The sequence below is a fragment of the Equus caballus genome, chromosome 6 (genome assembly GCF_041296265.1).
Source record: "Equus caballus isolate H_3958 breed thoroughbred chromosome 6, TB-T2T, whole genome shotgun sequence".
Lineage (NCBI taxonomy): Eukaryota > Metazoa > Chordata > Mammalia > Perissodactyla > Equidae > Equus > Equus caballus.
Genome location: NC_091689.1, coordinates 53,686,254 through 53,711,521, shown reverse-complemented (window position 1 = coordinate 53,711,521; position 25,268 = coordinate 53,686,254). Strand labels below are relative to the sequence as shown.

The following is a 25,268-nucleotide window of genomic DNA, read 5'->3' as shown; positions in this document are numbered from 1 at the left end:
CTCCTGCTCCCCCCATCTTTCCTCTCCCCCCCTTTGAAAACCCAAAACAGTGGAGCATCGTCAATGCAAAGAAGAGAGGAGGTTTCAGTCCACCCCCCCACAGTGAGGACGTAGGGTTGGCTGGATGATGGTGATACAGTGAATTAAGAAATAAGAGGGACAGGAGCTGAGGGAATGAAATGTTTATCCTCGTTCTAGACTCAATAATGAAAAACAGAACCACAGAGAACAGGGTTTCTAATTGCCAAGCTGTGGACTAGTAAAGCAATCCTTTTTCCTGACTCTCACGAACTCTTGTCTCTATCTTTCCCAAAATAGAAGTTGATGAAAAGATCCTCTGTCCCCAACTCACTCCTCCTCTCCCTCGGGTCTGGAGTAGAGCATGTGGCCAATGTTTTAGAATGTTGTCTAATTAAGTTGGAAAGCAGTAAACAGTAGAATACAGATAGTAACAAACTGTGCTCCAGGTTTAATGCTCGGGATCACAGCCTTGAGGCGGCAGCCCCTCTGGAATTAAGTATGTGAGGATGCTCTGCCCTCCGCCAGAAGCCGTCTTTCTGTGGCATTAATATCCTTGTACGTTTTGTGAGCACCTCCCCAGAGACTTTGTCCTGCATGTACCACAGCACAATACTTATTGTATTGCGTGAGTGCTCAAGGGCTGTTGGGTAATTGTGGCTATAAATAGAGTGGATCACTTGGCTGGGCTCAGGGAGTTGGTCATCCCTTGTTTAATGAAGACCTCCTCCATTTACATTTGGCTTCTCTACTCCTGAGTAATGTTACTTTGATCTTGAGCACAGTAATTACAGCTTCATAGCATACCACATCGATGGGTATTTATTTGGTTGAACGCCGTGGAGTTTGCCTTTGAATTCATATTCTTGACTAGCTCTAAGGTTTTTCCTTAGAAATATCTTTGTTTCTATAGCAACCATCATTCCATAGAAATCTGGAGACAGACCCAAGCAATAGCCACAAATAAAGAATCAAGAATCAATCAGTGTCAGGTGGAAATGACTGGAGGTGTAGCAAGAATGGGTGTGGGCTCTGTAGAGCTATCTCAGACTCAAACTTTAGGTAAAACTTGAATGAAGTTTTCCTTGGCAATGAATTAATCAGACCCTTATCAAAAGTCACTTTATGAGCTGGTTCAATAAATGAGCTGGCCTCTTCTCATATCATGCCTCTTCCTTTCTCCTAAGTTCCTTATCCTCCAGTAGCATGAGAATAAATGCTGGGTGCCCTAAGGTGCTCCCCCCTCCATGCCTCACTCACACTGCTCCCACCCCTATAACCCCTATGCCTCCCTATCCGTCCTCTATCCACCCCTCCAGTCCCCGCCAGAGTCTTTGAATTCCTCGCTGACGCCTCCAGTTACAGCTCTCCTTTGTGATTTATTGTCCCATGTCATCCACATAGCATAAGGATATGTGCGCAGTAGATGCTCGGTCTTATTAAGGTAGATTAGTTTGAATTTTAAAAAATGAGCTACTGACAGCTAACACTTGTTGAGAATTCCCCCAGTCCCAGGCACTCTGCAAACTTATTATAGGAATGACTTTATTTATTGGACACAATCACCCTCTGAGGTAGTCACAGGCACTGTCATCTTGACCCCATTTACAGACGGACTGGGGCAGCTCGGGGAGGTTCATTAACACACTCCAGGCTGAACAGATGGCACATGACAGAGCCAGAACTTGAACTCAGGCAGTTTAGCTCCAGAACCAAGTTCTACGAAACACTCAGTTCAATGTCTGGTTTCCTTGCCCGGCAAGAAAGGAAATGAGACAGAAGGTGACTCTACAAGTGGAATACTGGGTGGATGCTCCCTCCTCCCTGTATAATTTATTCCATAGCTCAGCCAAAGTGGCAGTGATATAATCCCTGTGTCCCTAGGGTATATGCCACTGCCTGGAATTTAGATGAATAAACCCGTGCACTTCAAACTCCAAAAACAGCACGGATACCCAGCAGCAAGCTATCTGCGGCCTGTCCTGTCTGCCTTCTCTCCTCTCCCTCTATAGATTAAAGTTCTGCTAAAAGAAGTTCTTATGCCACCAATACAAACATGAGACTCTTACCCCTCCTTCAGTAACATCTGTGACATACTTCTGAATATATAACGCATGTTCGTAACCATGTTGTCTCCACGCTCATTTTCGAGTCCTTCCTTACGGGTGACCAGTTGTGGATTCCCGCAGGGGGTTTGCTGTGTGAGCAGAGTGTGTTTTATGAAAGGGAGGGGAGCTGGGGGAGTTGTGAGAGTCTGTTTAATTCTTAGGGGAAGAGGCTTGGTGGTCACTGGAGAACACTGTCCTTGACTCCTTCCCTCTCTTGGAAGATGAGGCGTCCCACCTTCCATCCCAGGTTAATCCTGTCACCTGTGCTGAGGGCCAGGTCTCTCATCCATTAGGATTTCCAGTCTGTTTTACTCTGTCCTTGAGATTTCAATGTCTCCCTCTTCCCTGGCTCCTTCCTCTCAACATGGAATCCTGCTCGTGCTCTCCAATTAAAACAAAAACCCTCCCTCAATCCTATCTTGCTTTCCAGGTACTGTCTCAGTCCTCTCATTTCCTCCACAAATTGCCTTACAAATTACACACAAAGTGTTCATTTCCTTTCCTCTCATTCACTCCACTCATAGGCATTTGCTTTCTCTGAGTCGATCGTCGTTCACAAAGTCCAGCAGGCATATTTTGGTCTTTATCAGGTTAGCGGGCTCCTCTGCACCATTTGACACCGAGACCTCTCCTTCTCGCTCACCTTCCTCCTTTGGCACCTGTGACCTGTCATTCTCCAGAGGCACCTACCTCAGACTACGCCACTGCTTCCTCCATATGCTTCTCTGTCTCCGCCCAGCTCTTCAATGTTGGTGTTCTCCAGGGGGATATACGCTATCCTTTTATTGCCACATGACATCAATCTGCATACACTGCCAAGATGAGCCCATCCATGACGATGCAGATCGTGCCCGTGGGTTCTGTGACCATCCACGTCCTGGTGACTCTCAAGTGTTCATTTCCATCCCATCTCTCTTCCTGACCTAATTTTTTGTGTATCCCATCTCCTTTCAAAAAGTGACCCTCAGACATGTGGAAGTAAGAAATGGGTCCATCGCTGAGACATACTCTGAACAGTCCCTCTCTTAGTAACACAAAGACATAACAAAAACTTGAAATAATAGTTTGTGAGAACTCAAGAAATTGATCAGATCCACCCTCTTTGGGGGATCTCCTTCTGGTAGGAAGGGAGGTGGAAATATTAATTTATTATTGAAGTTACACATACTGCAGAGTGCATAAATCCCAAGTATTTGTCAGCATATCTCAGCAGTTAGATGTGATCTTCTTGGGTGCTGATATTTAGTATTATTCATTTTTGTACTCTCGGCTCCCAGCAGAATCCCAGCACAATAGTGAAAGCTCAGTGTGTGATTCCGGGATGAATAAATGAATGAAGGTGTTTCCCAGTTCATGCAACTGCTGAAAGAAAGCTAGGAAATGAGGATGGAGATGGGTAGCCGGTCTGCCTGTAGGCCATCCAGTTTGGTACATGTCTATAATGCCAACAGGAACTTGCCACATGAGAAAAAGTACAAAAAGGCAGAAATAAATCTATAAGGTGAAGATGTGTACATCCAACGACCTACTTGATATATTCATGCATGTAATTCACAGAGATCTCAGACTTGACATGTCCAAAACTGAACTCTTGGTTCAGGCTCTTCCATCCCCCAAAACCTTTTCCTCCCTCAATCTTCCTCGTCTCTTGAAACAGCGCCACCATTCACCTACTTGGTCAAGTCAAAACTCTGGAAACCATCCTGAGAAGAGACAAATCTTCCTTATTTGCTGGATGATACTCAGGCCCCCTAAACAGGCAGCTATCATCTGAGATCTAAATGTTCCTCTGGCCAGCAAGGCCAGTCACCCTTGGAAAGCCCCCATTTTGACTTGGTCAGTTGGCCAGGTGTTTCTTTCTCCTCCCAACTTCTCTTACAGAAAATGGAGGGGTCGGTAGGGAAGGGTGGGAACCCTCTCCTGGAGCACAAACCCACAGTGCCTCAGCCATGCCTGGCCCAGAGTGAGAGTTTGGGGGACCGCATGCATTTTGCTGACCCTCTCCCCTAAGTCTTCCCTGTTAACCATGCCTTAGCCTCTGCTGTTTGTGGTATTTGGCTCCACTCCCTGGCTTAACGCTTTCTTGATTCCTTCTCATCATTCATTCATTTCACAAATATCGACCCAGCCCCTACTATGCCAAGTGTGTTCTGGGCAATTAGGTTTATCAGTGAACAAAACAAAGACCTTGCCGTTGTAGAGTAGGAGATACAGATAAGAAACAAAAGGCATCATAAATCATCTATTACACTGTATTTTAGAAGGTAATAAATGCTATGGCAAAATTACAAAGTGGAGCGGGATAAGGAAATGAGCAGTGTTAGGGAGGATGGGGTGGAGGGGGTGGTGTGAAGTTGGCACCAGTGTGGTAGGGGAAGGCCTCCTAGAGGACACAGCCCTGAAGGAGTGAGCGAGTTAGCTGTGTAGACATCTGGGGAAGGACATTCTAGGCAGAGGAAACAGCCAATGCACAGTCCCTAAGACAAGGCGAGCCTGTGTGATTGAGGAGCAAGTCAGAGAGGCAGAAACGGCGTGAGCAAAGGATGAGGCCAGAGAGGGAATGAGAGGGGCCAGACCGTTTAAGTCCTCCTTGGCCACTTTCAAGTCTTCAGCTTTTCTTCTGTATAAAATGGAGAAGCCCATTGAAGGATTTTAAGCAGAAGAGTGACATAATCAAACTCAACTTTTAAAAGGATCCCCCCGGCTGCTGTTCTGATTATATACTCTGAGAGGCACAGGGTTGGGGCTGGGGTTGGGGGACAAGAGTGGAAGCAGGCGGCCAGTTAGGCGTCTGCTGCAGCAATGCAAACAAGAGAAGACAGATGGTGACATTGAAGGGTCAAGTGAGAAGTGATCAGAGTCTGTATGTATTTTCAAGGTAGAACCAGGAGGATTTCCTGTTCGACTGAATATGGAGTGTGAAAGAAAGAGCAAAGTCGAGATGATGCCAAGATTGTTGGTTTGAGCCACTAGAAGGATGGATTAACTATAAACTGAGACGTGGAAGGCTGCTGGGGGAGCAGGCTTGGGGGTATCAGGCGCCCAGTTTGCCTTCACTCTCTGTCTCCCAACTACCACAGGACAGAGATTCCACTTCCAAAGTGTTTCTTGAATCTTACTGGCTCTCTCCATCGCCCCCACCCAACCCTGGGAAACTAATAGCAGCCATCACATCTCACCTGGACTCTTGAGATGGCCTCCTGCTTCCTATCCTGATCCTCTCTAATCCATTCTCAAGTGCTCATGTTCCTTAGTAGGTTAGACAGTCTGCAGCCAGATTGATCTTTTCATAATACAATTGATCTTCCCTGCTTAATGCCCTTTAGTGGTTTCCTATTGCAAGAGACTCCACTCCCTGGATCTCAAGTGCCTGTACCATCTGATGCCTACTTCCTACTGCTCTCTCATCCTTTGCTACTCCTGTCCTTGCTGTAGACACAATGGCCTTCGTTCAGTATCTCACACACACCACACTTGCTGCCGCTGTCGGGCTCCTGCTCATTTTGACCTCTCTGCCTGGAACGCTCTTCCTCCCGCTCTGCATGGATGTGGCTGGCTCTTTCCCATCCTCCAGGTCTCTGCTTAAATGTTGTCTTCTCAGAGAGGCGCTCCTAAGCCACTCTAAAAGAGGCACACCCACTCCTTTATTCTTTATCACGGCATCTTTTATAGTACTTTCCACAATCAGTAAAAATATATATATTTTATTTGCTGTTTTAATGGCTGCTCTCCCACCAAACTGTAAGTTCATGGAGGGCAAGAAACACGTCTGTTCTGTTCATCACCATATCCATAGCATTTGGCACAAGAAATAGTTATAGATGCTCCATAACGATGGATAAGTAAATAAAGGAATTAAATTAAATGTGATGTAATATAAAGCTTAAATGCAATAAGTAAAGTTACTCTCAGAATAACATCCGTCCTCCTTAAAACACAGACCCGGGGACCCTTGTCCTCCTCTCACACCCATTCACCCTCCCACCACATCCAGCTACTTGCCGTTCCTCGCCTTGGCCATTGTGTGGGCTCTCTCTTCTGTCTGGACCACTCTTGCCCCTCATTTCACAAAGCTTAACTCAGCTTAGACACCTCTTCCTCTGAAGGGTCTTCTCTGACCCCCTCTAGTGTACCCACAGATCGCTTACTGAATACCTATTGGTGTTTTCATTACCTGCTTACCTCCACCTACTCCAGTCTGTAAGCAACTTGAATACAGGTAATGGGTCCCAAGTCTTTTTAGCTGTGATATCTCAAGCACAAGTACACTAGTGGCACAAAATAGATGCTCAAAAAAAAGTCGTTAGAAGAATGAACGAGCAAATGAATGAATTAATGCTAATAATGTATTTCTAGAGAGAAATTCTAGAAGTAAACAAATGGACTACTTTGATATGTAGACCTAACATTTGATTTTAACATAATAGATTGCATGTTGATAATTGAGGTACAAAAGTTCTTTAAAATTAGTGGTATTCTTAGGTTAAACAGTCTTATTTGATCTTTGGTATGGTTTATACCATCACTTTGCTTTCAAAACTCTTTAATTCAGCCCAGACCAAATTATCACAAAAATCCTTGATGTTTTTCCTTTATGTAAATATACCCACAGGCAAGAGGAAACATTTATTTAAGTTCAGAGAGATCAAGAAACTTGCCCAAGATCTGAGAGCTGGATCAGAGCTGCTACCCAAACCCGAGTCCGCGTTCAGGCCAGCGCTTACTTGAGGAGACTAGTACTTTTTGAACATTTTTTTACCCCACCCCATGGTCAGAAGTACATTTTACGTTTCAACCTGGCACAAGCACAGGCACACAGGCACACAGACACACACACACACACGAAACAAATGTTTTACGAAATATTACCCATTACTTCCAGTGATAAAGTAAAAGCAAAGCAGAATTAACGTTGCATGTTATTTTATTGATATTTGTATAGAATATAAAAATCCAAAATAAAAAAAAATACAAAAACAAAAATTTAGACATGATTCCTATTTAATGAACAGATCTGCTTACCTGTGTGTGAGTTCATTCAAATGGGCATGAAATGAGGACAAAGCAACATGTGCCTCTGGTACACTGCTGAACGTGGATCTTTCCCTTTGTAAATCCAGTCAAAGTTGAAAACCCTAAAAATTCACCCAAATAGGTCATTGCAGTTGGTAATACAGTAAAACTCTCTCCTTAGCACTGGAAATGTTTCTTTAATCTTGACCCAAAGAACAAACATCATGTCTTGTAATCATTCTTTAGTGTAAGAATTAAATGGAATCATTTATTCTCTTCTTTGTTCACCAAGTTTAACTCAATTATTGGTTCAGAGTTTTGAAAAGCAAATAGATCTTTTATTCAAATGTTTTTCTTTCAAGCTTCAGATTTTCCTCTAAAAAGTAATGATTTTGACCTTGAGAGAAAAGTGAGATGTAACAATAGCTCTAATTTTATTTGGCTCAAACTGATTTTATAATGTTCTCTTCTTTGTTGCAATAATGTCAGGAACATACAACAGCTGGAGTTATTACATTTATAAGGAAAATGTAAAGACTTTGGAATGAAGATCCTTTCAAGGGAATGCCAGTGCCTCTGGAGTTAGCTGATCCTGTAGGGATGTGCACATTTGGCTTTGACTAGGCTATTTTAGAACTCTGTGGAAACAAAGGTTAACTTGTAGAAAACTCATAGCAATGCAAATAATTCTTGCATATGGACATGTACACAAATTCTGTTCAGTGAAAATTCAATTGAACAACTGGAATGGAAGCTCCATTTCCCATATGGCTTTTCCATTCCCATGTCAGGTGCGTTGGCAAGGTTGGCTGGAAGGCTGCACTGAGCTGGTGCTGTCGACCAGAGAACCTAATGTGGCCTCTTGTATATCTTGGGATTCTCAGAGCGCGGCAGCTGTGTCTCAGGAGAAAGCATCTGGAGACCAACTATTCCAAGGGACCAAAGCAGAAGCAGCAAGGCTCATTTTGACTTAGACTTGGAATTCACATATCATCGTTTACACCATGTTTCATTGGTTACAACAGAGTCACTAAGGCTAGCCAAGATTCAAGTGGAGTGTTTGACATGTTAAAATATACAGGGGCCAGCCCAGTGGTGTGGTGATTAAGTTCCCACGCTCCACTTTGGTGGCCCAGGGTTCTCGGGTTAAGATCCCAGGCACGGACATACACACTGCTTGTCAACTCATGCTGTGGCTGCATCCCACATATAAAATAGAGGAGCATTGGCACAAACGTTAGCTCAGCAACAATATACACCACCCATCAAGCCATGCTGTGGCAGGAGCCTACATATAAAATAGAAGATGGGCACAGATGTTAGCTCAGCAACAATCTACCTCATGCAAAAAGAGGAAGTTGGGCAACAGATGTTAGTTGAGGGCCAATCTTCTTCACCAAAAAAAAAAAACATATATATCTATATGTATATATCATAATTTTCTCCCAAAATTATAGTTAGGAATGCCGAAAAATCAGTGAAATAGGTACTTTTACTATCCAAATATCATGTCCAAAAATATTTGCTAAATGAGATTGTTTTTCAATTCAAGAAATCTAAATCTTATTTCTGAATTTATGTATCGTGCTTAGCTTAGTATTTTACCTTATGGTAACCAGAAATGCCATCATGTTTAGTAAGTGGATATGGTCAACTTCAACCTTGGAACAAAATATTTCTAAATGTTTTGCTCAATGGCACCTCATTTGGTTTCAATAAATCCATGAGGTTCAAGAAAAATTTCTTTAGCTGCCAAAGCGTCATGATAAATAAACCATGGTTTTTAATCATTTTTAACAATTGTCAATAACTCTGCCATATTTTCTGGTCATATTTGTCATTCAAGCTTGTAATTCCTTTACAATTTTTCCAGTTGAAATAATATTGAATCAATAATCAACAACTCAGAGTTGGAGACAACAGTCTCCGACAAAGTTCAGCTCTGTTGAATCTCCAACTCAGAGATTACATTTAATCCAGTCATAAGTGAAATTAAATTTAAACAACACAAAAAATCCTCTATAAACATTGTCTTGTCACTCATATCTGATCTAACTAAAAGTGTTGGCAACTTACAGTATCAGTGCTTTTATCAAGCTGAATCACAAAACCTATCCCAGACTATAATTGTGTGAAAACATTGCTTCTCTATGTTCCGGGACAGTACAGATTTGATGAGCTATTACGGTAGACTAAGAGGCATAATTTTAAATTTGTTAGCTGATTTATCATTTTAAATAATATGTATCATCAAAAAACAATCTGTACCATTCCATACATCCTGAAAAAATAATTTTTAGTGGCTACGTGACCCATTTTCTTTTTTGCCACCTAATATATGACTAAATAGGTACTTGTAAGGCTCTTTCATTAATAGTAGTAGTTGACAACTTAGAAATTATTGATAAATTTATCTATTTTTCCTCAGAAACATCTGAGAGATTCAGTGACAGGATATCATGTTGTTTTCCCAGGTGGGTTTTTAATTTTGAAGATTTTAAGTTTTCACTTGTAAAAATTTTATTATAAATTATACATTGAGTCTGTCATTTTTATTAAGCTTTGCATATTTTATTAAATCACATTTAAATAATTTCATTATAAAGTCCTGCATCTACTTTTTCCTTCCTCTAATGCAGCTCAAATAAAATCAAAATTTCCATTAGTCAACATTTTTCTCAATGTTATTGTATTTACACTTCCACATCCAGCAGCTGACCTAGAACATACCTCTATATTTTTCACATCATCTGCTCTCTTCTAATAATAATAAAGCAACCCAACATAAGAGCAATATATACTAGTTCAATTAAAATGGTCACAAACTGGAAAAAAATGTCAGATAACTTACTTTCCAAAAAATACCCTGAACGTTCATAAATAACACTCAGTTGAGGGTCTTGACAACTTGCCAACCCAGAAAAACACTGCAGTTCTTCACGACTAACTGTACATTATATTACTACACAGTTAAATTGTACGATGTTAGCATTCTGATAGAATGTTGATCAAATTAACCATCACGACCAGCAAATTGAATGAGATGCCCAGGGCCAGCTACACAGTTGGCAGGACCCAGTGCAAAGGAAAATGTGGTACCTGCCTGGACATGGGTAAGTCAATCTCCGCTTTCCAAAGGCCTACTGCCCCAATGCATGGTGGACAGGTGACCCCAGGTGGAGTGTGGCAGCAGTCACGTGGCAAGAGGAAAAATGGGGAAGCCAGATGACCCAGGGCACCAAGGAGTGGCATGAAATGGGTGGCCAAGAACCTGTCTCAGGGAGACAGGAAGGCAGTGAGGGGTGGGATGGCACCTGAGCCGAGGCTCCAAGCCCCCACTGCGTGCTCCTTTGTCCCATCTGACTTCACTTACAAGACACACATTCAAAGATAAAGTTATTAAGAATTTTGAGATGGTGACCACAAAGCATTAAACTCCAAGCACAGGACCCTTCTGAGTGGGGGACCCTGAACAACTGCACTGGTTGCACCCCATGAAACCAGAGCTGGAGATGCCAGGGAGCAAAAAGAGCAGATGGTCCATTCGTGGCCAGTGCACCCCCTCTTACACGGCCGGGCCTCACACGGCCGGGCAGGACAGCTGCAGGATTGGTTGCAGCTTGAAGAATATCTAATGCACTCTCGTAATCTATCCTTTTTCTTTCCGTCTGGTTATGACCCACGTGTCATGTTTTCGGGCTTGTCTCTTTCAGGCCTGTCCTCCCGAGGTGGGAGGTGTCAGGCAAGGCAGCCTGTATGGATGGCAGCAAGAATGGCCAGGAGTCAGATGGCCTGGCAGTCTCCTCTAACATTCCATCCCCTGGGTACACCCTCTCACCTCTCTGGGCCTCCGCTTCTTTGTTATTAATTCCTCGTGTGATAATGCTGGCTTCCTTATTATTAATTACTAATGAAAGGGTTAGACCAGGTCTCCCCCAACATTCCCTCCAGCTCTGTTTCTGCGAGCAGGAAACAATGCAGAGAAGCGCTTGGCAAAAGGCGTTGGGCCTCTTCTCTGTTTTATCTCCATGTTTATTGGCCTCATTGTAATCAATGCACTTTGATTCATCAAAGCCGTATCTGAGCTGTTTGGTGCGATGTTGCCACATAAAAGCTGAAAGAAATGAGGTGTGAGTAATGTGGATGTGTGTAGGCAAAGAGGGCCCTCGGTCCCTTACGGCCTAGCAGGAGATGGGTTAATTCTATAACCCTAGATTTTAAAATAACAATAATTAGTAGCTGAGACAAGTTCTTTTATCTAAGGTGCTCAAAGGGCTTTGTGGCCATTAACCCATTAATTCACCTGCCCCAAGCCACCAGGAGGTCAGGAGGAATCTCCTCAGAAGATTAGCATTCCAGAAACCAACATTTCACAACAGTGAGGAAGGACCGTGACTAACCAGCTGGAAGGGGGTGGGAGGAGGGAAGGGGTCACCAAAACAGTCCTCTGGGAAGAATTAAGTGGGAAATCCCTTGTTGTTCTCCTGAAGCAATTTCACCACTCGCTAGGCTCTTTGAGCGAATTCTCACGCATGTCACATTTCATCATCTGGAAAGTCCCTCTCCCCTTAGCTTCAACAGCTTCAGACCACAATTATGCCTAAGGCAAGTAGAGAGGAGGACTCCCTTCCATACAATATCCTTCTCTCAAGGAAAAAAATAGCATTTTAAAGTCGAGGCATCTCTAAAGATAAAATACCACTTTAGAATGAAATTTGTCTGGGGTTTGTTAAGGTCCTGACTTATTGGCAGGTGGTTTCCATTAAAGAGCATCTGTTGGAAAACGATACTGCTAAAAAATACCTCCACAAGGCCTGGGATGCTGTTATTAGAATCCTTCAATTACACAATCCATCCATCACCTATGAGGTGCTCCCCTCAGGGCCAGGTGCTCTAGGGGCATAAAACGTGGAACCTGACCCATAAGCAGCTATAAATCTAATCAAGGGGATAAGACTAATACAAATAAAATAAGGTAATGTTTACTATTTATTATTATATTTGTTAATAAATTAATGCAAATAAAATAGGCAGAAAATATGGTGTCCACAATTTTGAACAGCACAGACCTTGCGTGTTATAGGGTTCATGGTGGGAGGTGGTCCATGAGGTCCATGAGGGCTAGAGAGATCAGGGAAGGCAGGAAAGCTCATAGAGGAGATGAGATGAGCTAGATCTTGGAGGGAAAGTATTTCGGTAGGAAACAGAATCAATGGAAATAAAGCTAAAGGCAATTCAGGTCAGGGACGCCACCCAAGAGAAGGTGAGCAGATGGGAGCTCGGTTTTTTGTAGGGCAGTGGGAAAACCAACCTGGCTAAACCACAGGGCCAGGGGACCTGAAAGAAATGTGGTTGGATGAGAAAGGTAAGATCACAGAGTAACTCAAAACAGGCTAACGGGTCCTGATTTGGGGTCTTCAGAAGTCCTCTGTCAAAATGTAAATATCCAGGAAAAGAGCCAAGGACTAAATTGGGGGCAAGGGGTGGGGAGGGTGTCATCAGTATAGGCAGCACACTGTACTGTGTGTTTAATTATATGTCACCACAGGAGAAAAGGAATATGTTATACCAACATCAGCTGGTCATTTTTAATTGTGAGTTCTTCTGTCTTGGGCCCTGGGAATGCCCCAGTGGAATAAGACTCAGAACAAGAGCATTCTGATGGGGTGAGGAGAGGAAAGAGAGAAGGAAATTATACCAAAGCCTTCACCATACCAGCAAGAGCTGGTCCAAGTAGAGACAGCCAAGGCCTGAGGACTTCCAAAGGAGAGGAAAAGAGAGTGGTAGAGTAGAGAAAACAAATTTCCCTTAATTCACAATTTTGTCAACCACTGGCCTTTTTAATGCACGTAACCCTTCTTTACGGCCCAGTAAAACTCCTACTCCTTTGTTGAATGGATGCTCTTTTCGGTCTTATGATCAAAATCAAGATGTAAGGAAGACTCTGGAGATGGCTTTTTAAGGAGTAGATCAGAAGAGTGAAGCGTCCTCATGTAAGGCCAACAAAGACCTCTCGCAGCTTTCTGAGCCCGTTAGAGTATGGAGAGGAAGCAGTGTTTCCTAAACTCACACCCCCATCAGGATCTCCCCAAAGCCAAGGGGCTCCTGGTTAGCAGTAGAACGAAAAATAATTATTCTCACCAAAGAAATCTCTGTAGAAACGTTGCTGTGAAACTGGAATAGGTGTGTCTTTCTGACCTTCCGGTTCTTTTTATGGGCGCTGCAGGAATCTGAGTAAGGGCCTCCAGTCCTTCCGCCCATTTGGGGAGTGATTAAAGAAGCTGAGGTCGACTCCTTCTTACTCACTGGCAGTTACAACCTCGCAGCCACTCCAGCCTCAGCCTGCAGCGTGGACACAGTGAAGGTAAGTCGGAATGAAGCGCCATTCTCTCAGCTATAAACTGGACCACTCGGCAGCCTGGCTTGGGACTAAGTGAAGGGGAGTGGAGTTAGGGGTATTCAATTACAGGGTACTTTTCTCCAAATGAATATGTAGAATTTTTTCCCAGACAATCTCAGTTAAGACATAGGTTTTGATGCTAAACTGTCTGAAAAGTTATTTGAAGGCAGGGACCATTTTGTATAGTTCTTTGATGAACAAATAGTAAGTACTTGAAACAATAACATGTTGCCTTGGATTGACTTGAATTCAAAGAAGGAACAGTCATTAGGAGTTACTAGGAAAAATCATCTGCCTGTCTCCTTCAAGAAGCGCATCAGTGCCTTGAATGATCAGATGATCCATTAACGTTGACAACCCTTGTTCTGGAGCCTGATATAACTGGAATCCCATCAATCATGCAAACATTGTCGCCCACCCCATTTTATGAGAAAGATTCTGCCTTCGGCTTCAAAAAGCCTTGGTGGAAATCATGATGTGGAAATGGATGAATTGTCTGGAGTTCCCAAGTGAAGACTGTTCTGCTTTTCCCAGCAGGATGGAGCTAAGATAGTTTCGAGGGTTTGATAGTTTTGAGCGATTTCATTCAGTATGTCCTGATGTCTTTATCTGGGAATGAGAGACATTGTAGTGACTGCATAGCACTACCCAACAGGGGTTCTCATGGGTAGAGGTAAAGTCATAAGTTTGTCTCATCTTTTTTCTGCAGGAGAACAGAAGACCATTCTCACGAGGTCTACTTACAGTTACCATGTATGAGGACTGCATTGAGTCCACTGGGGACTATTATCTCCTCTGTGACACTGAGGGGGCATGGGGCATTGTTCTAGAGTCCCTGGCAGCAATTGGCATAGTGGTTACAATTATGTTACTCTTGGCATTTCTCTTCCTCATGCGAAGGGTTCAAGACTGCAGCCAGTGGAACGTCCTCCCCACGCAGTTCCTCTTCCTGCTGGGTGTGCTGGGGCTCTTTAGCCTTGCTTTTGCCTTCATCATCCAGCTCAACCAGCAAACTGCCCCTGTACGCTACTTTCTCTTTGGGGTTCTCTTTGCTCTCTGTTTCTCATGCCTCTTGGCTCATGCCTCCAACCTGGTGAAGCTGGTCCGGGGTAGAGTCTCCTTCTCTTGGACGACAATTCTGTGCATTGCTATTGGTGTCAGCCTGTTGCAGACGATCATTGCCATTGAGTACGTGACTCTCATGATGACCAGAGGTACGAAGTTTGTGCATTTGACACCCTATCAGCTCAATGTGGACTTTGTTGTACTCCTGGTCTACGTCCTCTTCCTGATGGCCCTCACGTTCTTTGTCTCCAAAGCCACTTTCTGTGGCCCATGTGAGAATTGGAAGCAGCATGGAAGGTTCATCTTCGTCACCGTGCTCATCTCCATCATTATCTGGGTGGTGTGGATCTCCATGCTCATGAGAGGCAACCCACAGCTCCAGCGGCAGCCCCAGTGGGATGACGCTGTCATCTGCATTGCCCTGGTCACCAATGCTTGGGTTTTCCTGCTGCTGTACATCGTACCCGAGCTCTGCATTCTCTACAGATCGTGTAAGCAGGATTGCCCCGTACAAGGCGATGCCTGTCCAGTCCCAGCCTACCAACGCAGCTTCAGAGCCGAGACCCAGGAACTCTCAAGAGGTACTTCCCCGGGCGAATCAGGGAACGGGGAGGCTCTCCCGTGGGAGAAACAGGAGAGAAATGGGGCAACAGGATGAACCAAGAGGACAAAAAGGGAATGGTCAGAATTTAGGTGGGTGACATAATAGTTCAAGCATGGAGATAAAGAGACCCGGAGTCAAGGTTAAAATCAGTTCTTCTGAAATGCAGAGATTTATGGGGAGAGGCCAAGACAGAAATAAATCAAAGGCCCTAAATAAAGAGAGTGTGGCTCTGACTGCTCCTGCTGGGTAAAGAAAGGCCCTCACTATAAAATGAGTTAACCAGCCCCCAATTAGGCGTGGAGAATGCAGAGGCATGACATATGATGCTAAGTCCAGATGTTTCAGTTGTCAAGTGCAAAAGTCGATCCTGGCAACAGTGATTGACATTTTTTAAATTTGTCTCAAGGCTAACTTGTCCAAACATCATCATAAACTGATTCGTAGGACTCATCACCTCACTGAAGTCACAAAGCACAATAACTTCTGGATTCCTACTTTTCAAATCATTCACTGCTTGGAAGCCTTCAAGGTTTACAAAAAGTGACAGGAAGAGCCATTAAATCAGAATTCTGCATAAAGGCTCAGATGTATAGTCATTAGTAGGAGTAAAGAAACTTGCCTATGTGACAGTTTCATAATAATTTCTAGGTCAGATTTTTATCCTTATGTAAGACCAAGCCACCTGATTATACATTGTTAAAGAATAAAATATATTCTTTTATATTATCCATGGCAACAAGGAGGCTTGGACCCCAACAACATGGAGGAAATAGTGGCTAATTTCAGTTATCTGGAAATATGTCACAACCCATTAATTCCTCTCAGAAACATCTTGCCTATTATTCCTAGTTTTACATAAACTTTTCTGTGTTAATAGGCATCTAATTCCTCACAATTTATTTCTAATGTGCAAAGATGATGTTATTTTGTATATTGTGTAGTACATAATGTTCACCAGGCTCAGAAAAATTAATAGAAGCATTCCTTTTAAGTGCACACACTTTTTTGAGCTGTAATCTATAGCTAATTACACAGTCAAATTAAATCCTGTTCGGATAGATGCACCCATTAATTCTTTTCGGTTTAGTTGACCGAGAGTCAGAAATTGACACTATACATTCTCCTTATAACAATTTTTCATTGCTTATTCATGATGCGTCATCAGATCACTAAGGTTTGTGGCAGAATTGCAGAGCCAATCTTTCTTGAAACTACTTCTCATAGTTCTCACCAGAAGATAGGACAAAACTTCTTGTGTTTCTTTCATTACAGTTGTATGTTTTCAGGAAACGAAAGTCAGAAGAAGAGAGAAGTTCTTAGAGTTTCATAATAATCCAAAACACACTGTGACTCGTAATGATCGATAGTCTTTGCCCCATAAATATTAGGCAAGTGTTTAAAGCGTTCTAAGGAGTGTCTTAGTGGAAGAGCAAGGGCTTGCAAAGTACAATGCTTCCTGGTACTATCCTTACTTCTGGAGTATGGTTAGAAAATCCATTTCTGAGCAGGAAATAGTCTGCCAGTGATAATCCGTGTCAATGTAGGCTGATATTCTGAAAAACATTGATAGTGTAGTAAAGAACATATAGATTGCTCTCCAAAATTGGGCAGAAGAAGAAGAAACTTAAGCTTAGAGAGCAGAATCAGAATTTAGGTCCCTTGGGATAAGTACAAATATTAAAAATTAGAAGAATAATTAAAACTCAATAAAAACTACAGGATTACACCTAGCTAGAAAAAACATACAAATAGACACAAAATAGATAAAAGCCTGACAAGTACAGTATAATAAAAACTTGAAAAATCCTAAGTGTTATTGTAGGTCATGAGCTGACAGTGGGAAAGCAGTTCCCCACTGTCTTTGTTCTGTCTGCTGGAGAAACAACCCCAGTGCTCTATAAACAGACCTGTGGTCAGCAAAAACAATCAGGCTGTTGTTCTTAGCATCAATCAGGCTCTCACAAGAATACCCATTCCAGTTCTGGAATCCACTCATGAGAAGTGTGGGGAACTTGGAGAGCTCGGTGGAAAACCACAAAGTTGATTAAAGGGCTATAATGCCTGACCTTTGAGGAAAGGTTAAGGCAATGAAACCAAAATGGCAGTTTTTAATGTGCCTTTCTCATGGACTGTTCAAGTTGTCTCTAAATTCTGTACTAAAACATCACATTTTGTTTGAGTCCATGAGGCATGCATTTTTTCATGTGACTCTTCTGATTGATACTGTTTGTAGCTGTGACTCCAGCCACATAATTATTTGATTTACTACTGGGTTGTAGGACCAGAATTATTCAGTTGAAAGAAGAGTAAGACAAGAGGGGATTAGCAGGGAATTTCACAAGTATGAAGACCTCTCCAAGAGGCTGTCGTCCTGTGGCTTTCTGTCTCCAACTAAAGACAATGGGTAGAAATGAACTCAAACCAAAGCATGAAGGATTTAGGTTAAATATGAAAATAAGAGTTGGTAAACACTGAAATAGATCAGCAAAGAAGATTAAGGACTCTATTTCCCTGGAAGTCTTTCTAAAGAAGATTAGACTTTATCTCTCTGAAGTGGCTTATGGACTTAATTCCGAGATATAAAAACATCTGGATGGAGAATGAAAATGCATGCAAGCGTGTGACTACAGGACACCAAACAAATAGGTATAAACATTCTTTGCCCTAGGTTATAAATGTGTTCCTAAAAAACTGTGTATTGATTGAACTTTTGAAATCAGTTGCTCTTTTAACTGAGAATTTTAAATGTGACAAAATTTGCAGAGATCTTAAACACAGAATACCAGCCATGAATCTTTGTTTATGAAGGGAAAGCTCCTGTTCTAATTATTTCCTACTTTATCTGTCTTAGATTAATTAGAACATTGTTATCTCAAGTTTGCTAAAAGCAAGACCCATGTATGTTTGAAAGTATTACATTACTGTGGGCATTTTCCCGTCCAGTGTTTGAATGTGTACAGACAAACCTACTATGACTCTTTTTGAAGGTATTAAGACACAAATAATGAGTCTGTGCAATGTGAAAATGGGTCAATGACTATAAAATGATGTGAACCTAGAGAAAAAGGTTCTGCAAACATGCACCCTTCAGGTTGTTCTCCTTATAGCAAATACCAGCTTTTGCTGAACATAGCCCTTTTGGACAATTCTCGACATTTTTTTCTTCAAGGCGCCCACCTTACAAGGAGAAGCCCAATTTACGCATCCCAGGTGGTGAAACTTTTGTTTGTTATTTCACAGGAACAAACCGCTCTTTTTTACCCTCAAGAGCTACAGGTCACAGAGAGAGACCTGGCACGAAGTAAGGAGCAGGACAGTGAGTCTGGGCAGGATTCATTTGGTCTGAGGACAGATGAGGCAAGGACAATGACATTCAGAAAGATTCAGGGAGCACGAGCTAATTGGGCAGCTTCGGGCAGCAGGAAGAGGGCAGACTGTGGCCTCACGTGCCCTGGCTTTGAGGCTCAGCTCTGCTTCTAACCAACCTGGAGACCAAACAAGCTCCCCAAGTTCTAGGAGCTCAGGCTCCTTGTCTTTAAGCGATGATTGTAATGTCCTTGCCTCCTCCACACGTAAGCGTAAGGACTTACATACTTAACTCAGGCTTCATACCATGAGGTGGTTGTGGGATTTTTAGAGAGACAGAAACATCAGCCTTTTGGTAAATTCGTGAACAATAACTAGAGCTGGAGAATTAGGCTTCTCTAATTTATGATCTGGTTTGATGAGAATGTTGGATGAACCTTGGTTACCAAAGGGCTGAGTATGAAGTCTTGTCATGCCACAAGGAGCAAAGTTAAACCAAGAATTCCATTCATTCTGATGTGAAGAAAAGAAGAGTATTTCATATCTCACAGGATCCAACCCCTCAAAAAAATGCGAGTAAAGGAGGCTGTCAGAGCATCAATTATAACGTCACCATCAGCGCCACCACCAGTAGTAATACATGAAGGATAGCACTAGTGTTTTCTATATATCATGCCTTATTCCAAGAGCCTTCTGTACTGTATATTAATTGATTTAATCTTCAAAACGACCCTATGAAATACATTTACTATTATGATCATCATGATCCCTCTTTTATTCCCATCAGGAAACAAAGACAACGGCAAGTTAAGGAACTTGGCCCTAGGTCACACAGCTAACAAGTGAGAGAGCTGAGCCATCCTGCTCCAGCGTCCACGTACCCAACACTATAAGTGTGAACACTAGTGACGTGGCTGTGTCCCTGACCATCAAACAAGGGCCTGGCCTTAGGGACAAACACAGCTCCTGTCTTCACAGAGCTTACAGTCTTGTAGAGGAAAGAGACGTTAAACAAGTAACCTTGTGTGTGATTATTCAACGACAGTATAAAATTGGGGATCTTTTTTATTATGACCAGTATTTTTTTAATTGAATCAAAGCTTGCACGGTATCAAGCCTAAAGAGACTCTACAGATGATCTAGTTAAGGCTGTTTATTTATTTGTTGAAGACAGTGAGATGCCCAAGGTCACGCATGCCATATGGAGAGAACAAAGACACTGACCCAGCGCTGGCAGTCTTTCTCTAGAAAGTGGTGGTGAATCTTCAGTCTCTTCAGTTACTTAACACAGATGTGCTTCTCCTGAACACACAAGTACTATCCATATACAACCTTCTTCATAAGCTTTAAAAACACTCTTTTTTAAATCATATTTTTTTAGAAAAAAAAAAAAACAGCCTCAATGGAGAATTCCTTTCTAAAGCATCAGGGTCCTCTTTGCAAGCCATTGAGTCTTCTCATAATCCTCATGTGCTGTTTCCAGGTGAATCTCTGACACTAACCCAGCCCTTCCCTCCTTTGGCTTTCAGCCCGAGACAGTGATGGAGCTGAGGAGGATGTAGCATTAACTTCATATGGTACCCCCATTCAGCTGCAGGTAAATGTGCTCGTCTACATTCACCAAGGAGGGACAAAGCAGCACTCCTTCTTAGGACAACTGTCAGGCTTCGTTTCCAGTGCCTCTACTGACCTCAGAGAGGAGAGGCAGGGCAGGGTCATCCCTACAGGCCTGTGGAGCTTAAGCATCCAGATTTAAGCCATACCAGGGCAGCAGAATAGAGGCGAGTCGTGCCTTTTGCCTCTGCTCGAGCCCCTCCCAATCCCTACTGCCGCTGCCATCAGTGATATATTCTGACGCAGGTGAATGTCCCTGGAGAGAAAAGGCAGTTTGAAGGGTTTGTGTGAGGGTAAAGAGGAGGAAGGTCACCACTTCTGCCTTGGGGACAACGGGGGATTGTAAATATGCATGAGTGTTGGATCTGTTTTTAGTATCAGTTGTCTAAATCTATCCCCTGAGCCACACGGGCTGCCTCTCTGAGTCACCATCCAGCTCCAGCAGTCCAAGCTGCCCCGAGAACTGGGCTAGGACTGTCATCATCATCTGGATGCCCAGATGGGTGTACCAATTTTAATCCGTTCAGGCAAACACAGAGGGAGCACTGCTGAATAGAATTGGAGGTAACTTGCATTTGTGCCGTGATGGCTTGAAGACACACCAATCCGGACAGCCAAAAATACCGCATTAGGACACAATTCTCGTATTAGGGGGATCACAAGTAACCAGAATCCGTGAGTGAAAGTCATGCTCAGACTGTTTGTTCAATGAACTGTACCCAGCAACTCTAACCAGGCTAATCCCTCTGGTCTGTTATCTGAGACCTTGCTTTTTCCCGGAATGACACACCGACCAGGACATAGCTGTATCATTTGCTGTAATTAACCCTCTGGAAGGCGTTTACACAATGAGAAAATCTTTATTATCCCCTCCAAGAATTTCTTGGATTACTTTCAATTTCCACGATCAGCTATTCAAGAATCTTGAAAAAAGATTCTTGTTAATGGCTAAGAGGGAAGAGGGTAAAGAAGTTGTGAGATGAGTAGGCTCAATATTTGTTTTTATTAACAAAGGATTAAATGATGGTGAAAGGATAATATTTCAAACGTAGTTCTTGAGAGTATATCCCCTATGTTGACTCGGAAAGCTAATGATAGTATTTCTTCCTTTCCAGACTGTTAATACCTCACAAGAGTATTTCATCCCACGGGCTAAGCTAAGCCCCCAGCAAGATGCAGGATTATAAAATCCACAGGAAGTATGAGCAGTGAAAACCCAGAAGACCATCCTAAAGTAGCCCCGATGGGCCACTGGGGAGCCCACAGAGGTACACTGCCAGCCAAGCATCGGCTCATCCTTCCTACTCTGCCTCCTACTCCATTCCATCCATCTGGACCCTTTATCAGAAGACTTCCCTTTCAAGCGTAATTACAGTCTTGCTGGCCACCCTACCTTGACTGGTGTCTCTTTCTTCATTCATGTAACTGAATGCTTCCCTTCCCTAGCAATGCTAGAACAATTTGGTGCCTCTTATTAATGTTGCCAAAAGACCTTGGTCTGAAGAAATTAGGGTCGTGCTAAGGTGAAAAACTTTAGAGATTGATGGCAACTTACTACTGAATTAATCCTCTTGTCATTTTTTATAAAGGGCTCCTATATATGATTGACCCAGAATTTGCAATAAAATTTATAACAGAATCATCAGGATCCCCACAGTTGGGCAATTTAAGTAATACGGACATTTCCTGGACTTGCAAGCTGGCAGGCTTTCTCCCAGGGTGTTAGCACCCCCTGACAGTGGGTATGGTGGCAGATGTGGCTAAGCTCAGTGACCTGCTTTGATGAACTAATAATAGCAAAGGAGGACCATCCCAGTTGATGCTCATAAAGGATTTTTAGATGGGGCACATAAAAAGCAGAGTCTGCCTGTCTTGATGTTTCTAATGAACTGACGCCTCTGCATTAATGACCTTGCCTTCATTCTTCATGCAGCCCCACATCCTTCCCAATGGATTCATCTGTCCTTAACACCCATTTGTTATATGTAATAGGTATGACAGGACCAGAGTCAGAGGTGTGCAACCAAAAGCATTCTTAGGATCTAATTCAATCTGCTTATCTCACAGATGAGAAAACAGGACCTTGGGGAAATGGAATGACTTGACCCAAGCCACATGGCAGTTAATGGTGGGCCAGGTCTTCCGACTTGTCGGCCACTCCTCTTTCCACTCTATGAGGCTTCTCTATGCCTGTATCTCTATATTAACAAGTAAGGTGTGCACCCCCTGAGAACAAAATGTGATATTTCAGACCAGTGAGTGTTGAGCTCCTGCTACATGAAAGCACTTTGAAAAATAGCTAAGGCTCTCTGCATGGAAGGGAGCCTTTTTAAGGATCAATGTACAGCATGGCTTGTTCAATAGCAATGAATATTTCCTGAGCATCGGCAAGCAACCAAGAACTGTTCTCAGACGCAGCCCTGGTCAGACAAGGCAGACACCGTGGCTTTGGTGGAGCTTAGGTTTTTGTGGGTGAGATAACCCAATGGAGAGAATTTGAGGAACACAGCTCCCTTTTACAGATGAGGAAAGGGACTTGCCAAGGATAATATGGCTTGTTAGTGGCACAACCAACTAGAATCTAGGTCCCCAAGCACTCATCTTTTACACCATGTTCCAATGTTTTCAGATATTTTTCTGCTACACTCAAATGATCTGCTCCTTTTTGAAATCTGTGCCCTAAGCAATGTTCTTAGCACAAACCAGTGCCTACGTAAATGACCAAAGAGTTTCACCTTCTGCCCTCATTGGTAATTAAAAATTGAGAGAAAATGTTTAAATATTATGACTCTGACCTATCAATTAGGCGGCATACTTTTTAACAAACCACATAAAGAACCTAATTTGAGAGTGATGAAAATAAGAAGTTTTCATATATTGGGGTATATGGGGAAGCCATTCTGGTTTAAATCTGATTTGGCCTAAAACTTGTTTTTCCCAGAGCAGCCTGACTTATGGTCCACCAAACACGCAGTGTCCATCTGCTTCGAACACTCTCTCAAGGTAAAGAATGCACTCTTTAAAGACAGCGAGGATGTCTCCTTCTCTCTGACATTGATACTAGTACTTCTTTAAAAATAAGCTTTCCTTCCCAGAGAACTAAGGTCAAGTTGACCTGCTGTGTATGTGCAAAACATCTCCTTGTAATTTGGGGGGAAAAAATTGTATTCCTATCATGCTTGATGTATGTTTTCCGTTCCGAAATGGCACATAATCATGCTGTAAGCAGCACTTTCCCAGAGTGCTTTCTGCTCCAGGGAAGAAAGCGCTTCCAGGCTCGCCCTTACAATTAGGCTCAACAAACATCACTCTCTCTTCCTATCTGTAGATTGGTTATTGATTTTTTTGCATCCACAAGAGGGAGCATCAAACCATGCACCCTTACATCTGCCCTGGAAGAAAACCAGCATCACTAATGCTCCTAGTTTTTATTCCAAAAATGACGATGACAACGTAATTTTGTTTTGTTTTGCAGGCAGGAGATATTTCTGTTGAGTCAGCTGACAGATTTTAATAAACCCATTGAAGCAATATACGATGGCTAATATTGTTTCCCAAAATGTTTTTCCTAAAATCAGTAAAGGTAAAGAACCTCTTTGCACCAAATTGTCTCTGAAGTTTATAACACAGTTTCTCCAAATTTTGGACTGTGTATCAGTTAGATCTGGGGGATTGCAAGTGTCTCATTCAGGCTGTTTCAGGAATGGAGTTGTAAGGTTACATATGGCAGCAGGGAGACAAAATTCTCTCCAGGAACCCAGTACGGCCACTCAGTCAGCTTCCTTGAGATGGAATACTGTCAGGCATTGGAAGGAGCTTCTTGTCCCCTGCCCTGGCCCCACAGTCCCCCTCAGCCACTTTGACACTTTCCTCACTGACTCCCTTTTGTGGTATGTTCACATATCCACCTACTACCAGCTGACTGTTTCTCTCCCCATATGTCATAATTCAGATTCCTGAGAGGGCGTCTGGTTGGTCCAGTTGATCATCATTTTTCTCTGATTGGGAGCTCTTTTGCAATGACTTTCCTCTTAGTTTACAATCAGCCTGTGGATCGGCTGTTCTTGGGTCTGGTACCCACCATTGGTCCATTCAGCTGTGCCTGGCTTTGTCAAGTGGTACAATTTGGTCACATATGTCTGCTCCCTCAGTGAGAATCTGTGGGCGGGGAATTATCCTCTGGACAGCAGGGGAAGGCACAGTATGCACCATGCATGACCAACTCAAGAGAGATTAATCCAGAAAAATACAATTTATGAAATTATAGACTATTTTCATGAAAATACAATTTCATTTCTTTCAAGTTTATGCAGTAATTCCCATAAAGCTAAAAATCCCAATAGTTTCCTAAGTAGAGATCCATAAGGAACAGCTTAAAGGAATAGGTAAAAGTATTTATGATTAACACATTGTACTCAATTACTCAATTCAACACATGTTATTTGAAGATCTAAACTACTTATATGTAAACAGTCACGTAATTTGAAAGGTGCTCCTTCTCTTAAGCATTTTAGATAGTCCTCTTCCAATTTTATTTATTTATCCAAAAGAAAGGATGTCAATGAAAACCTTCATTATAAAATACCTTCCTGGTATAACATGGCTGGTTAGCCCCTTTGGAGCATGATGCTAATAATATGCCTGCCCGGATAGAGTTGATGTATCCTTCATCTTGATGATATTGTTCCTGATTCGAAGAGCACCAAAGATTTATTTCCCTCCACGTTAAATTTCTCACGTTAAAGTCACCTCCCCATAAGCGTAAAGGGTCTTCTACTTATCATGTCTTATTTCAACCTGTGACTTGCTCAGGCGAAAGTTTCCTCATTCCTTCTTCTTTTTTCTTTTAAACAAATATTCCCTTTTCCTGGGATTATACCTACTTCATATTCACCAGATTCGTACCTTCTTATCCTTCTTTTCCTCCTTCCACAATTAGTTCCAAATCTACCTTTTCTTAGAAACTTTCTCTGATGACGTGGGGGGACACGGTTGTCACACACCAAGCCCAACGTATGGCAAAATGAGATTCTTTTTCTCTTCAGACTCAGATAGTAAACAAGATAATTCTGTAGCATCTTCCTCAGAATAAGCCTCATCATCTATTTTAAAAGCACACAATTAATGAAAAATAAACTGG

At 42.6% G+C, this 25,268-nt stretch overlaps 1 protein-coding gene across 2 annotated transcripts; it reads left to right on the top strand.

Moving 5' to 3' along the window:
• The first annotated feature begins 13,071 nt into the window (after positions 1-13,071).
• Positions 13,072-21,520, top strand: GPRC5D (G protein-coupled receptor class C group 5 member D). Of its 2 annotated transcripts, XM_001496882.5 has the most exons (4): positions 13,072-13,503; positions 14,249-15,185; positions 20,044-20,111; positions 21,244-21,520. In XM_001496882.5, the coding sequence occupies exons 2-4, from the start codon at positions 14,291-14,293 to the stop codon at positions 21,313-21,315; spliced, it is 1,035 nt and encodes a 344-aa protein (XP_001496932.1). In that variant the 5' UTR covers positions 13,072-13,503; positions 14,249-14,290; the 3' UTR covers positions 21,316-21,520. The 2 variants fall into 2 exon arrangements, with proteins under 2 accessions (XP_001496932.1, XP_014596212.1); XM_014740726.3 differs by lacking the exon at positions 20,044-20,111 and having other exon boundaries at positions 13,366-13,503.
• Positions 21,521-25,268: the final 3,748 nt, after the last annotated feature.